Genomic DNA, 16,660 nt, shown 5'->3' with positions numbered 1-16,660 from the left:
GAGGAGACCTACAGTTGATGCAACCTGCAGTTTGGTCATCTCATTGGTGCTTCCAATGAGTGGCCAGGCACAAGGCCACAGGATCGAATGGCATCCCAGGGCGGGTACTTGGGATATGTGCAGCACAACTGGCAAGTGTCTTTACAGACATTTTTGATCTCTCCCTCTCCCGGTGTAGAGTGCCCTCCTGCTTCAAAATATCCACTATTGTTCCTGTACCTAAAAAGACCAAGATAACATGTCTGAACGACTGGCATCCTGTCACACTCACCTCAATAACAAACAAATGCTTTGAGAGGCTGGTCAAGGAATACAACTGCAGCATGCTACCACCCACACTGGACCCCCTACAATTCAGCTACTGACACAACCGATCAACAGGTGACGCAATAGCCACAGCTCTGCACATCGTCCTTACACATCTGGAGAAGAGGGATGCTTATGTGAGAATGCTGTTCTTGGACTACAGCTCAGCACCCAACACCATAATTCCCTCTAGACTCAACAAGAAGCTCAGAGACCTTGGCCTTCACCCTGCCTTGTGTAGCTGGATCCTGGACTTACTGTCAGATCGCCGGCAGGTGGTAAGAGTGGGCTCCCTCACCTCTGCCTTTCAGTCAAGTCAAGTCACTTTTATTGTCATTTCGACCATAACTGCTGGTACAGTACATAGTAAAAATGAGACAATGTTTTTCAGGAGCATGGTGTTACATGACACAGTACAAAAACTAGACTGAGCTACGTAAAAAAACAACACAGAGAAAACCACACTAGACTACTGACCTACCCAGGACTGCGTAAAGTGCACAAAAACAGTGCAGGATTTACAATAAATAATAAACAGGACAATAGGGCAAGGTGTCAGTCCAGGCTCTGGGTATTGAGGAGTCTGATAGCTTGGGGGAAGAAACTGTTACATAGTCTTGTCGTGAGAGCCCGAATGCTTCGGAGCCTTTTACCAGATGGCAGGAGGGAGAAGAGATTGTATGAGGGGTGCATGGAGTCCTTCATAATGCTGTTTCCTTTGCAGATGCAGTGTGTAATGTAAATATCCGTAATGGCGGGAAGAGAGAACCTGATGATCTTCTCAGCTGACCTCACTATCCGCTGCAGGGTCTTGCGATCTGAGATGGTGCAATTTCCGAACCAGGCAGTGATGCAGCTGCTCAGGATGCTCTCGATACAACCATTGTAGAATGTGATGAGGAAGGGGGTGGGAGATGGACTTTCCTCAGCCTTTGCAGAAAGTAGAGACGCTGCTGGGCTTTCTTTGCTATGGAGCTGGTGTTGAGGGACCAGGTGAGATTCTCCGCCAGGTGAACACCAAGAAATTTGGTGCTCTTAATGATCTCTACCGAGGAGCCTTCGATGTTCAGTGGGGAGTGGTCGCTCCGTGCCCTCCTGAAGTCAACAACCACCTCTTTTATTTTGTTCACATTAAGAGACAGGTTGTTGGCTCTGCACCAGTCCGTTAGCCGCTGCACCTCCTCCCTGTAAGCTGACTCGTCGTTCTTGCTGATGAGACCCACCACGGTTGTGTCATCGGCGAACTTGATGAAGTGGTTCGAGCTGTGTGCTAAGGTTCCTCCTTTACTCTCTGTATACCCATGACTGTATTGCCACTCACAGCTCCAATCTGCTAATTAGATTTGCTGACGACACTACACTGATTGGCCTAATCTCAAATAATAATGAGGCAGCCTACAGAGAAGAAGTCATCACCTTAACATAGTGGTGTCTAGAAAACAACCTCCCCTTCAAATGTCACCAAAAAAAAGGAGCCGGTTGTGGACTACAGGAGGAATGGAGAAAGGGTAGCCCTATTGGCATCAATGAATCTGGGGTTGAGAGGGTGAACAGCATTAAATTCATCAGCATAAACAGCACCGAGGATCTCACGTGGTCTGTACATAATGGTTGTGTGGTGAAAAAAGCACAACAGTGCCTCTTTCACCTCAGACGGTTGAAGTTTGGTATGGGCCCCCAAATCCTAAGAACTTTCTATAGGGGCACAATTGAAAGCATACTGACTAGCTGCATCACTGCCTAGTATGGGAACAGTACTTCCCTCAATCGCAGGACTCTGCAGAGAATGGTGCAGATAGCCCAGCACATCTGTAGATGTGAACTTCCCACTATTCAGGACATTTACAAAGACAGGTATGCAAAGAGGGCCCGAAGGATCATTGGGGACCCGAATCACCCCAACCACAATCTGTTCCAGCTGCTACCATCCTGAAAATGGTACCGCAGCATAAAAGCCAAGACCAACAGGCTCTGGAACAGCTTCTTCCACCAGACCATCAGACTGATTAATTCATGTTGTAACTCTATTTCTATGTTATATTAAGTATCCTGTTGTACATACTATTTATTATAAATTACTATAAATTGCACACTGCACATTCAGACGGAGACGTAATACAAAGATTTTTACCCCTCATGTATATGAAGGGTGTAAGTAATAAAGTCAATTCAATATAACAATGTTATTTTTTTTATTTTTGAAAGATAGTTCCACTATAGTCAGCAAAGTCAACTCTACCACAACTGACTGATGGATTATTTCAAAGACTGGAGAAAGTAATGAACCTTGCATGGCACTAAAGACCCTCACCATGTCCCGGGCAGGAGTACAGGAGAATGAAGAGCCACATTAAACTATCAAGGAACAGTTTCCTCCCCTTTGCTATCAGATTTATGTAAACCCCATGAACACTACTCTGTTATTCCTTTCCTAAGACCATAAGATATAGGAGCAGAATTAGGCCATCACTCTGCTCTGCCATTTCATCATAGCTGATTCAATTTTCCTCTCTACCCCAATTCCTGCCTTCTCCCTGTATCCCTTCATGACCTGATCAATCAAGAATCTATCAACCTCTGCCTTAAATATACATAAAGACTTGGCCTCCACAGCTGTCTGTGACAAAGAATTCCACAGATTCATGACTCTCTGACTAAAGAAATTCCTCATCTTCATCCTAGGGACATCTGTCTATTCTGAGGCTGTGTCCTCTGGTCTTAGACTCTCCCATCATAGGAAATATCTCTTCCACATCCACTCTATCAAGGTCTTTCACCATTTGATAGAAGAATGAGGGGTGACCTCATTGAAACCTGAGTTCTAGTGAATACAGTCCCAGAGCCATCTTTTGATATGACTAGCCATTCAATCTGAGAATCATTTTCATGAACTTCCTTTGAACCTTTCCAGTTTCAGCTCATTTCTAAGAGGCCCAAACTGGTTCACAATACTCCATGTGAGGCCTCACCACTGTTTTGCACAACTTATTTTGTAATTTAAGTGATTTTTAATTCTTTACACTGTACTGCTGCCACAAAAGAACAAACATCACGAGCTGCAAGTCAATGATAATAAACCTGATTTTGATTTCCTTCCCAGAAGGACAGTAATGAACCTGGTGACCTTTATAACAAATCATTAATTTCATAGGTTACCATTCCATAGACTGGCTTTTCTTATTTTATGTTTAATTGCATTTAACTGCCCAATTTGCCATGGAGAATTCAATGGTCCAGACCTCAAACTGGTGGTCGAGTAACTATGTGCCTGTAACCCTACACTATTACACAAGATATAAAAGGGAAAGCATTTTGGGCAGGGAATAGACCACACTTCATGTTCACTCAATTATAGCTTGATTAATGAAGACTAAATCACCTTCAGAGCAATCCTCCATTTCAGAGATAAGAGACTTCATTAATATTAATTTAGAATTAACCTAAAAAAGACACCAGTAATCAAATGTAACCCATTAGTTATTATAGAAAGTATAAAAAACTGGGAAAGGACACAGAGGGAGGCTGATATGAATGTAAGTAAAGAATCAGATAACCAGTTATAAAGAAACCATTATCATAAAAATGATTTTTGATCATTAACTGACAAGTTCAAAAATGCATGCTGTGATCAAAATGAATGATCTGCACTAACTGTTTTCAGTGTGGCTAATGATTTATTCAGAAGTTTGAGTTAACTTCAGTTACACTGCTGTAATTACCTTCTGGCCTTCTTAATTCACCTACTATACAGTACCTGCTGGAATTCTTGCTCCCTCTGAGCATACTTGAGCTCCATCTTCTGAATTTTTCTTTCCAGTGCCACAAAGTGTCTCATCTCTGGACTATGATTCTCCTTGGCTTCCCTGAGTTCTTCTAAGAGCTTGGCCATCTGAGAGTGAACATCATAGGAATCACAAGTCATTCTAACAAAGAATGTTAGAAAATCAACAAACATGGGATTTGGCTAACAGAAAAGGAAAGGTGCCATTAAAACATATAGAAATATTAATGTATTCAAAAAATGCATTATTTGTTCCTGTCGTCATCACTTGGGTAGGACTTTCTTCAGTGCCTGTAATACACTGAACATCCCTTTTCTGCACACCAAGGATAGTTTGATGAGAATCACCCAGTGCCAATTAACCAGAGGTTTTAGTTGTTACTGGATTGTGATTTTCGTCATGCCTCAAGGAGAGGAAAACACAGCTCTTCAGACACCTGATGACAATTTAATCTTAATGATGCAGATTGTGGGTGGAAGGAGCACAGGTAACATAACAGCTAACTGATAACTATGATGTGTCAAAACCATAGAGCATCCAAAGGATCACTCTGCTGACAGATGAAAATGAAGCCAGACTTATCAAGAACAAAAATGTTGTCAATACCCTTTTCAAGAACTCCTTAATTGAGTCTCAGGCCGTGATGGAGCTATGACTCCATTCCATTGTAGTTTCCTCCTTTTGTAGACAATTTCTCTTACTGAAGACTGATGAACACTTAAGGTCTTTAGAAGTGCTTTTGTAGCTTTTTCCAGCTTCATGCATCTCTACAATTCGTCTTCTAAGGTCCTCTGAAAGTTGTTTTGATCAAGGCATGTTGCACATGAACAGATCTTTCTTGTGAAGAGCAGGCTCTGACAGTAACCAGACTTTCTGTATCTTTTTTATAGGACAGGGCACCTCTACAACCCACACCTCCAATCTCATTCTCATTGATTGGAACACCTGACTCCAAATAGCTTTTGTAAAAGGCATTACCATAGAGGTTCAGATACTTTAACAAATAAATGTAATATTGGATCATTTTTCTCAATAAATAAATGCACAAATATAATGATTTATTGTGTTATTTATTCAATTGGGTTCTCTTTATCTACTTTTAAGAGTACGTGAAGATCTGACCACATTTTAAGTCCTATTTATGCAGAAACAGAGAAAATTCTACAGGGTTCACAAACTTTCTAGCATCACTGTATGTCGTTTAGTTTCACTTTGTAGGATTTGATTGCCTTCAAGCTCTGCCTCAGAGGTTGACCATCCTTCAGAGATTCAAGTTTGGTCCGGAATTGCTTTATCGCATGTGAGATGGCTTTCCCAAGGTCGTATCTAGACCTTTTATATTTTACTTGGATGCCAGATTGTGGATCTCTTCATTCATCCAGGGCTTTTGCTTGGGAAAGACTATAAATATAGTCATAGATGAGTGTGTCCCCAGAAAATCATATAAAGTCCATGACAACCATGGCACATTCATTCAGATCCTCTGATGAACCCTTGAATATGGCTCAGTGCACTGACTAGAAGCAAAACCCATAGCCACTCCTCTGTCTTTGCACTCACCTCTGTTGTCTTTATCTCTGGAGTCTTGCTCTTTAGGCTGTGCCTGTATGCAGGTAGAAGGAGGGTAGCCAGATGGTCAGATTGCAGTCCCAATCGTAGTATAAAAATGGTTGCATGTTGGGACCTCTTGTGCTGTAGGTGGTATGTTGATGGTAATCGGCTAGAAATTTCTTCAAACATGCCTGATTGAAGTCTCCGACAGTAATTTGAAAGGCATCCGAGCAGCTATTTCTAGTTTGCTAATCGCGGCACTCAATACATCAAGTACATGCCTAACATTTGCATTTGGCAGTATTTAAACTGTGCTCAAGATCACAGAGGAGAACTCTCTTGGTTGGCACTTAATCATCAGACGTTCCAGATTGGGAGAACAAGAGTGTGGCAAGACTGCTTACATCTGAGCACCATGAAGAATTTATCATGAAACATAGATCCTCACCTTTTGTCTTCTTTGAATCAGTAGTATGATCCATATCAAGTGTCATAATTGGCTTGTCTTAAGTGAACCATGTCTCTGTGAAACTCAGAACCCAGCAATCTCTTATTTCCCCCTGATACAGCAATCTTGCCCTTAGATCCTCAATCTTGTTCTCTAGTGACTGTACATTTGCTAACATGATACAGGGTAGGGGAGGATTCCAAACCAGACTAAAATGCTGGTACACCCCAGCATTTTAGTCTGCTTGGAGTTGTCCCCTCCTCCCTCTCTTCCAATTACAGTGATGTACATGTACCTTTGTCTGCTTAAAAGTGCCATAATTGCATTCCTGAGTGTCAAGTCCGCTGAGTCCTTCAGAAGATCATGAACTTGTTAGTTCATTAAGATTGTTCAAAAGTATGTTACTCAAGGACTTCTGGTAAGATGGCGATTGCTTAGCTGCTCCGAACTTTTGTTCCGTTATTGTCGCTATCTTTGCACTAAATGTCTCCATTTTTTAAACCTTAGGAACTTTTTTGGTTTCTTTTACTTGCCTGTGAACACATCTCCCTTACAATGTCTAGCAAGAGTTCTAAATCCGGGAGAAAGGAAGTTCCGGTTCTGCCAGCTAAGACCCTCGCTGCGCTGGAACAACACCGAGACGATATTTTAAAGGAATTTAGAACTGCTTTCAAACAGCTGGAAGACAAACTGGATCGGATCAACGATAGAGTGGACGAACATGCTGAACACTTATCTCGCATCGATTCGACTTTGAAGATTTAGAAAGTCGTGTTCGATACTTGGAGACTCTCTGTTCCAGACTAGAGGAAAAATGTAACAAACTCCTTTCCAAAATGGTGGATCTCGAAAATCGCAGCAGACGCTGTAATCTTCGAATTCTTGGGTTGCCAGAGGCCACCGAACAGGGATCAACCGTGAAGTTTTTCGCCGAGTTTCTCTGTGAGATATTCGGGAAAGATTTGCTTCCGAACCCGCCTGAGCTCGAAAGGGCACACAGGGTCTACGTTCCCTCCGGAATTCTGGGCTCCCGCCCGCGACCGGTAATTTTGTGCTTTCATCAATACCAGGGAAAACACCGTCTGATTATGGAGGCATGTCGTAGAGGTACTTTTACTTTCCAAAATACAATCATTCGCTTTGTGGAAGATTTTGCACCCCAGACCTTAAAGATGCGCGCTGAGTTTAAAGGTGTAATGAAAGTGCTTTTTGATCGTGGTTTTAAACCCTCTCTTCGCACTCTTGCCGATTTACGAATCACGCTTAATACTGGAAAATATAAGTGGCTTAAGTCAGTGAAGGAGGCTGAGGCATTTGTTGCAAGTCTTCCGGCTATCCAGTCATCTTCGGAACCCGATCGGACCTCCTAAAATGGTGGATAAGTACTTCTCGTAGTAAAATTACTTTTTCTGGACTCAGACTTTATTTGAATCACTCAGACATTATTCATTGAAACTCCAAGGGCTGTTGACAATCTCTCCCTGGATTTGGTGTGTTTTTTAAAAAATAGACATTCTGTGCTTAATGTTTCCCTATGGACATAAACATGTGTCATGTGTAGTACACATAGTACATGTGTAATCTATTTTATTCTTGTATAACTTTATCTTTAGAGTTCTACAATTGACTCTAACTTGTTTTGGAGGTTTGAAGTCTTTATTGAAGGCCTCCCTGTTTGTTGGTTCACAGTTTAACTGCTGATCTTTTTTTTTCTTTCACATTTTTTTTAATCTTTGATTTTTTTTTCTCCTCTCTGTAAATGGTTGATAAGTACTCTTCTTGAATTTATAATTTTCCCCTTCCTCCCTTTTTTTCTCTTTCTCTTACTTTATTCTTCCATAATTTTTCGCGGGTAGGTTAGTTTTGGTTTTCTTCCGATTTTCTCTGTATTAAGTTTTATATTTCTGCAGAAGATGTTCCAATTTGTAGTTATGTTTTCTAGTGCATAAACTAGTTACTATTTGCTATAGTATTTATACGGAACTGCTGTTAATGACACAGATCTGGAAGTTATATTTGGGTTAATTTTTTTGGTAGAGCTAGCTGCTTTTTTTGGTAGCCATCTAGTTTTGGGTTGTGTGGAAAGGGTGGGTTTTCCAGTTCCAACATCACTCACTGTATTTATTGTTTTTCTTTATTGCTCAGGACATGCTTATGTTTTGATTTTACGAATTTATGTTTACATTTCTGCTCCCAGACTGCTATTGTATTGCTTGACTTTTTATATGCCTGCTGCCTTTTATGCATTAGTAATTGATAATGACTAGTGCACTTAAATTCGTGAGCTGGAATGTAAAGGGATTGAATCACCCTGTTAAAAGGAGGAAGGTATTCTCACATATTAAACAACTCAAAGCTGACATTGCTTTCCTTCAAGAAACTCATATTCGTTGTTTTGATAACTCCCGGCTTTTGTCAAAGTGGGCGGGTCAGAATTTTCACTCATCCTTTGCCGCTAAAGCTAGGGGAGTCTCCATTCTTATTAACTCAAATATTCCTTTTGAACTCCATAATAAAATATCTGATACAAATGGCTGTTTTATTATTGTTTCTGGTAAACTATATAACACTAAAGTTGCACTAGCAAACCTGTATGCCCCCAACTTTGATGATGTTAACTTTTTTGAACATTTTTTTTCCTCACTACCAGACTTAAACTCACACTCTCTTATACTGGGTGGTGACTTCAACTGTTGGTTAGACCCTAATCTGGATCGATCATCCTCTGTTACCAGATCACCTACTAAATCTGCCTTAGCTATCTAATCGTTTCTCTCTAATTTTGGTATCTCTGATATATGGCGTTTCCTTCATCCTACTGAGAGAGATTATTCTTTTTTTTCACATGTTCACCATACCTTCACTAGAATTGACTTTTCTTACTCGATAACCAACTTATTCCATTTGCCTACTCTTGTGACTATCAGAGTATACTGATTTCTGACCATGCCCCAATTACTCTCTCTCTGAACTTTCCTGGTCTCCCTCTGAGGAATAAACACTGGCGGTTTGATTCAACTTTATTATCGGATGATAATTTTTAAATATTTATTAAGGATCAGATAACCTTTTATTTTAACACTAATACATCACCTGAAGTGTCATCCCAGATCGTCTGGGATGCCATGAAAGCATATCTGAGGGGTCAAATAGTCTCTTACACAGCAAATCTCAACAGAAGATCCTGTGCAGATCGATTAGACCTCATTAACCAGATTAAAGAATTGGATCAACTATATGCTCAAACTAAGAACCCTGAACTATACAAGAAGCGTGTTGAACTCCAAACTAAATTTAATCTTCTGTCTACTCAACCTGTTGAACGCCAACTTCTCGAAAGCAAGAGTCGCTTTTACATTCATGGGGATGTCTGGTAAATTTCTAGCCAATCAGCTGAGGCGTTCCAAAGCCAAACAACATATTACAAAGATCCGGAAGGAGAACGGAGACTTTATATCGGATCATTTAGAAATTAATGATGCATTTAAAAATTTTTATTCTCGGCTTTATTCCTCTGAATTTTTGAATGACAATATCTCTGTTGATCAATTTTTAAAGAATCTGAATATCCCTTCACTTTCATCTGATTTTAAAGCCAAACTTAATGCGCCTATATCATCAGAAGAAATATCTTTTGCAATTTCTGCACTGTCCTCAGGGAAATCTCCTGGACCTGATGGGTTCCCTGTAGAATTTTATAAATCATTCTCTTCACTTCTTTCTCCTCAGTTACTTTCAGTATTATCTGACTCGTTTAATTATGGCAAATTGCCACCCTCTTTCAATGAGGCATCTATTATTCTTCTATTAAAAAAGGGCAAAGACCCAACAGAGTGTTCCTCGCATAGGCCGATTTCTTTGCTCAATGTTGATGTAAAGATCTTAGCTAAAGTTTTGGCTCATAGATTAGAAACCGTTATTCCCTCCATTATCTCTGATGACCAATCAGATTTTATTAAAAACCGTCTCCCCTTTTTTAACATTCGTTTATTTATTTATTATCTTATACTCACCTCCAACTGGGATTCCTGAATGTGTTATTTCCCTCGATGCGGAGAAAGCATTTGATCGTATAGAGTGGAACTACCTTTTTGCAGTCTTAGAAAAATTTGACCTCGGTCAAAGTTTCATCTCTTGGATCAAACTGCTGTACCTGTGTCCTACTGCTTCTGTTTTAACTAATTTTCAGAAATCTCAGGTATTTAATCTCAAACGTGGCACCCGTCAGGGATGCCCCTTAAGTCCCTTTCTCTTTGATTTGGCTATAGAACCTTTGGCGATAGCATTTCGAAATTGTCCTGAATTGACTGGGATTTGGAGAGGGGGTGTTGAGCATAAAGTTTCTCTTTATGCTGATGACTTATTACTCTTTCTCTCAAATCCGTCTACACCCTTACCTCTAAAGTTTTCACTTCTTGACCAGTTTAGCCAGATCTCTGGCTATAAACTTAATTTACATAAGAGTGAACTTTTCCCAATTAATAAAGAAGCACAAGAACTAACATTTCATGATCTCCCTTTTAAAGTAGTCCATAATCAATTTACTTATCTTGGAATTACAGTCACAAGGAAGTTTAAAGATCTCTTTCGTGAAAACTTTGCCAATCTTTCATATACTATAAAACAGAGTCTGGTACAATGGTCACCTCTATCTATGTCTTTGGTAGGTCGTATTAATGTTGTTAAAATGTATGTTCTCCCCAAATTTTTATACTTATTTCAATCTATCCCAATTTTTATTCCTAAATCTTTTTTTGATTCCCTAGACTCTATTATTTTGTCATATCTGTGGAAGAATAAGCGCTCTAGAATTAATAAAATCCATCTCCAAAAATAGGTGGCATGGCTTTACCTAACTTTTGTTTATATTATTGGGCAGCTAATATACGTTGTGCTACCTTTTGGTCTTTCTTCCACGGCCAACCCGAGTGCCCTAATTGGGTGGCAATGGAGTTGAGCTCCACTAAAGAATTATCTATCTCTGCACTTCTTGGCTCTGCACTCCCTAGTAGTCTGTCCAGATTAATAGCTAATCCTCTTGTTAGACACACGTTGCGTATATGGGCTCAGTTTAGGAAATGCCATGGTTTCCATGGTTTTTCCGTTTCCAGCCCTGTTGTACATAATCACCTTTTTTTACCTACTACGTACGATTCAGCATTCCATGTTTGGTATAGGAAGGGCATTAGACATTTTGAAGATCTTTTCATTGATAATTGCTTTGCTTCTTTTCAGCAGCTCTCTGTTAAGTTCAATCTGCCCAACGCTCATTTTTTTAGATATCTCCAAATTAGACACTTTATTGCTCCTTTAATTCCTAACTTTCCTGAAATGCCTGCGAAAAATGCTATGGACTTATTCCTTTCCATTAATCCACTAGGTAAAGGTTTAATATCAATTATTCGAGATAAATTAGCAGCCTTACGACAGGCCCCTGTGTATAAAATTAAAATGGCCTGGGAGCAGGATTTAAATACCTCCTTATCTGATGAGAGCTGGGACTCGATTCTCAAATCGGTTAACTGAACCTCTCTTTGTGCTCGCCATTGCCTTTTACAGTTTAAGATTGTTCATAGAGCCCATATGTCTAAATCTAAACTATCTCGATTCTACCCTAACATTAGTCCGCTCTGTGATAAATGCAAGAGGGGCGAGGCCTCTCTCATTCATATGTATTGGTTCTGTCCTAGCTTGGAGAAATTTTGGAAAGATGTCTTCACTACATTATCATATATTCTGATCAGCACCTGGAACCAAACCCCTTAATTGCTTTGTTCGGTTTCTGGGGCAAGACAGATTTACGTCTGAGTCCGACCAAATGCCGAATATTATCCTTTGCCTCTCTCCTGGCTAGACACTTGATCCTCCTTAGATGGAGAGATGTTGCCCCGCACACTCATGCTCAATGGCTTAACGACATTATGGCCTGCTTGGACCTCGAAAAAATTCATTATTCAGTTCTTAATTCGGATCTAAAGTTCCATAAGGTCTGGGGACCTTTTATCGAGTACTTTCATAACCTTCCTCTTGACTAGGGTTTTTTTTTCTTTTCGGTCCCTTGCTTTCAGCTCCTTTTTTTTTCTGGTAGTAGGCATTATTATCCTCTGTTGCTAAGTGTATTCACAGTCTGGGAGTTTGATTGTCCTGATTTATATTCTCTATATTGTGTTGTGGTTGGTCTGGAGTTTTTTTTTGTGTTGTGGGGCTTGGGGAGGATACTAAGTTTACTTGTCTTTAACTTAGGTGCTTTTTTGTTAAATTCTCTTCCTTTGTAGCATATTGTCATTGTATGCTTAATTTTGCACTGTATTAATGTTCCTTATTGTGATTTGGGTTTTTTTTAATTTGTAAAATGTATAGAAAAACTAATTAAAAAAAAGTATGTTACTTAAAGGAAAATTGTAGATTGCAGTGAGAGTAGTTCAGAAATATATTTAGATGTTTTGTAAGCTGCTTGCAAAGCATCGCCATGTTTCACCAGTACCACTGTGGCTCATGCAGATATTTACAGGAAATAATACAAAGAACTACACACAAAAAAGACACTATTCTATCTTGTTTCATAATACACATACCACAATCTAATCAATAGATCAATCTCAGTGTATATTGGAGTCAATCATACATATATTTTCACCCAAAGCCTTTTCCCAATGTTTCTCATCACAATATTGTATTTAACTTTCAACAAGCTCCTCAGACAAGTTGATAATAGTTAAAGGATGAAAAGGAACTGCCCTAATACATTCATGAATTAAAGGCATACAATCTTCAGTAAATAAGCAATGTATGCGCACTTTGGGACACTGAGCTCCAAGTGACTGGTAACTTTTCATTGAAGTATGCCTCTCAAAGTCCAACCTTACATCCCCATCGTGAGAGGTGGAAACAGGTTAAACCTGCTCACAGGGTGCTGGTGAAGCTGTAGTGGATGCAATGGATTGCGGAAGTGGTGATGAACTCCAATCATAAGACCATAAAACCTCTGCCCTCTAGTTTTGGAAACTCCTACCATAAGAAACATCCTCTCCAACCTCTACCCTATCTAATCCTTTATTTGGTAAGTTTCAGTGAGATCCACCGCATCCTTCTAAATTCCAGTGAGAAAAGGCCCAAAGCTGCCAAAAGCTTCTCATATGTTAACCCCTTCATTCCCAGAATCATCCTCGTGAACCTCCTCTGGACTCTCTCCAATGACAACACATTCTTTCTGAGAAATAGGGCCCAATACTGTTGACAATACTCCAAGTGCAGTCTGACTAGTGTCTTATAAAGGCTCAGCATTATCTCCTTGCTTTTATATTCTATTCCCTTTGAAACAAATGCAAACATTGCATTTGCCTTCTTTACCAGACACTCAATCTGTAAATTAACCTTCTGGGAGTCATGCACGATAACTCTGAAGTCCCTCAGCACCTCTGATGTTTGAACCTTCTCCCCATTTAGATAATAGTCCGCACTATTGTTCCTTTTGCTGAAATGCATTATCATACATTTCCCAACACTGTATTCCATCTGCTACTTTTTTGCCCATTTTGCCAATTTGTCTAAGTCCTGCATTGCTTCCTCAGCACTACCCATTCCTCCATCTATCTTTGTATCATCTGTAAAATTTGCCACAAAGCCATCAATTCCATTATCTAAATCACTGACAAATAATGTGAAAAGCAGAGGTTCCAATACTGATCCCTAAGGAACATCACTGGTCACTGGCAGCCAACCAGAAAAGGGCCCTTTTATTCCCACTCGTTGCCTCCTGCCTGTCAGCCATGCTGTTATCCATGCCAGTATCTTTCCTGTAATGCCATAGGATTTCATCTTGTTAAGCAGCCTCATGTGTGGCACCTTATCAAACTCCTTCTGAAAATCCAAGTAAGTGACATTCACTGCCTGTCCTTTGTTCACCCTGCTTGTTACTTCCTCTAAGTACTCTAACAGATTTGTCAGGCAAGATTTCCCTTTACAGAAACCATGGTGACTTTGACTTGTTTTATCATTAGTCTCCAAGTACTTCGAAACCTTATCCTTAATAATAAACTCCAACACTTTCCCAACCACTGAGGTTAGGCTAACTGGCCTATAATTTCCTTTCTTTTGCCTTATGCCCTCCAGGTCTATGCCAGAATTAAGTGATTCTTGGAAGATCATAACCAATACATCCATTATCTCTTCAGCAACCTCTCAGGACTCTGGGATGTAGTCCAGCTGGTGCAGGTGACTTATCCACTTTAAGGCCTTTGAGTCTGCCTACCACTTTTTCCTTGGCAATAGCAACAGCATACACTCCCGCTCCCTAACACTCATGGACCTCTGGCACACTGCTAGTGTCGTACACAGTGAAGACATGCAAATTATCCACCAAGTTCATCTGCCATTTCTTTGCCCCCTATTACTACCTCACCAGCATCATTTTCCAATGGTCCAATATTAACACTCACCTCCCTTTTACTCTTTATATAACTAAAAAAACTTTTGGTATCCTGCTTTATATTATTGGCTAGTCTGCCATCATATTTCATCTTATAGCTTTTTAGATGCCTTTTGTTGGATTTTAAAAGCTTCCCAATCATCCAACTTCCCACTCACTTTTGCTACCTTATATGCCCTTTCCTCAGCTTTTATGCAGTCCTTAACCTCCTTCATCAGCCATGGTTGCCTACGCCTTCCTCTGTGGGACAAATCTATCCTGCAACTTCAGAGGACAATGGCAATGGAAGATCATTGATAGCCTATTTTCCACTTGGGCTGAAGGGCCCAAGTACGTATGTCACTGAAGTATACAACTAAATAGCCTTACATTGAAAGCTAAAGTTCCCCCACTGATCTACCTGGGCTTCATATCATTCCTCCCCCTACGAAGTCCATAGCAAGAAACTTGAGGTGCATCACGCTCCACATTTGGTGAGCCATCTTGCATTAAAAAGTAATGACCAAATTGAGGTATTCAAAAACTAAGCTCCAAAACCTAATGTGAAGCTAGTAGTAACAAGGAAGCAATGGTCTTTCCTTTGCTTCCGAGATACAGCTCAGAAACTAAACTGGAGTAGCGATATACACAATGTGGCTCCAAGAAAAGTTGAGAGGCAGGGAATACCGTTGTAATGTGTGATGGAATGAGTGCAGCTTCAACACTCAAGAATTAAACATCTTGCAGGATGTACAAACCCACCTATTAGGCACCCCATCCACAATCATTCACTCATCACACCACTGACACACAGCTGCATTTTTTTTAAACCAACTGGAGGATGTACTGTGGTAACTCATCACTTCTCCTTTCTAAAACATCTTCCAAACCCATGACCTCTACCAGCTAGAAGGGCAAGGGCAGTAAAAATATGGGAACACCATTGCTTGGAAAATTCCCTCAAGCTAAACACCATCCTGACTTGGAAAAATAGTGCATCACTATCACTCAGTCATAATCTGGAGTGCTCTCTCTCTCTCTAACAGTATTGAAGTATTGCAGCAGTGCCACTTGACAATAAATATTTGTTCAAGGATTTATATTAAACATCAATATGATGTTTTAATTCAAAATTAAAATTTTGCAGGGATGAGCAGTATTCTATTGAGTCATATACATGATTAAACATGTTGGTCTGGCTCTCTGATCTTTGAAAGAATCCCCAAAAATAAGATTGGCTTCTGATTTTTTTTAAAAAAGTTCTGTTTAAGAGTATATATAGGTGGTATTATATGTTCATTCAAGGTCAAAGAGAGAGATTTAAAAGAATGAAAACTTCGTTACGACTGTTCTTCTATACTGTATCTATCTTAGCAAAAAGTTTTTAAAAGCAGTTTGAGGTAAAGTTTTAAGTCCAACTTGTTCAATCAACACCATTATCCCTGAAGTCTTTCTGAAATTCATTATATCTATTGTTGGCTGTTTCTTGTCCACATGAATCTTTTTTCTTTTTTGAATCTGTTTTTTCTTTACATGGCTACATTTCATTTAGCTCATGAACTTACAATATTGTGAATAGAAGCCTGAAATGCACTCAAACAACGTTAATGTTTGGCTGACAAGTACCTGAGTCTGCAGCGTTTCTTCACGAAGTTTAGAGAAAGAAAGTGCTTCACGGTCTTTCTGCAGCTCATTAATCTGTTCTCGAAGGTGCTTCAACATAATCTATAATTAAAAGTGGAAAGTTATGAACAAGAATATTTTTCCCCAAGAGTCATTTAAATAGTGTCATTAAAGTCCTGAATTGTAAGATGCTCTGCAGATGACATTGTAAAGGAGAAGGGAAATAAGGAGATGGAACAGAAGTCTATGTATTTTAAATGGACTTGGATAAAGAGCTCCCTTGATAGGGTTTTGAAGCAAGTGAATATCAGAGCATTTGTCTTACATTAAAAGGTACTGTAGAGTGGGATTAATAGACTAAATTTGGAAGAGTGGGATGTACAAGTCGAGTCAAGGCTGGACAAATAGCAGATGCAGAGACAAGGCTGTAGAAAGAGGAAGAAGAAAGTTAAGTTTTTTCAAAGATGGATCAACAAAATAAAAATATGCGACAGAATGGACATAATGGCAAAACAAGGACACACAACAACATGCCGCAATTGG

The 16,660-nt window shown here is 39.7% G+C and overlaps 1 protein-coding gene across 7 annotated transcripts in view; it reads right to left on the bottom strand.

The window, feature by feature from the left end:
* Window positions 1-16,660, bottom strand: part of cep162 (centrosomal protein 162) — a 107,201-nt gene that overhangs the window by 2,003 nt on the left and 88,538 nt on the right. For all 7 annotated transcript variants that reach the window (XM_073056452.1, XM_073056453.1, XM_073056454.1 and 4 more), the window contains 2 exons: window positions 16,121-16,219; window positions 4,061-4,195 (listed from right to left, as the gene is read on the bottom strand). In XM_073056452.1, coding sequence (XP_072912553.1) covers window positions 4,061-4,195; window positions 16,121-16,219 — 234 coding nt within the window. The remainder of the gene's footprint in view (window positions 1-4,060; window positions 4,196-16,120; window positions 16,220-16,660) is intronic.

Source organism: Hemitrygon akajei, chromosome 9 (genome assembly GCF_048418815.1).
Source record: "Hemitrygon akajei chromosome 9, sHemAka1.3, whole genome shotgun sequence".
Lineage (NCBI taxonomy): Eukaryota > Metazoa > Chordata > Chondrichthyes > Myliobatiformes > Dasyatidae > Hemitrygon > Hemitrygon akajei.
The sequence above is the reverse complement of the archived record's forward strand: the minus strand, read 5'-3'. Positions and strand labels throughout refer to the sequence as shown.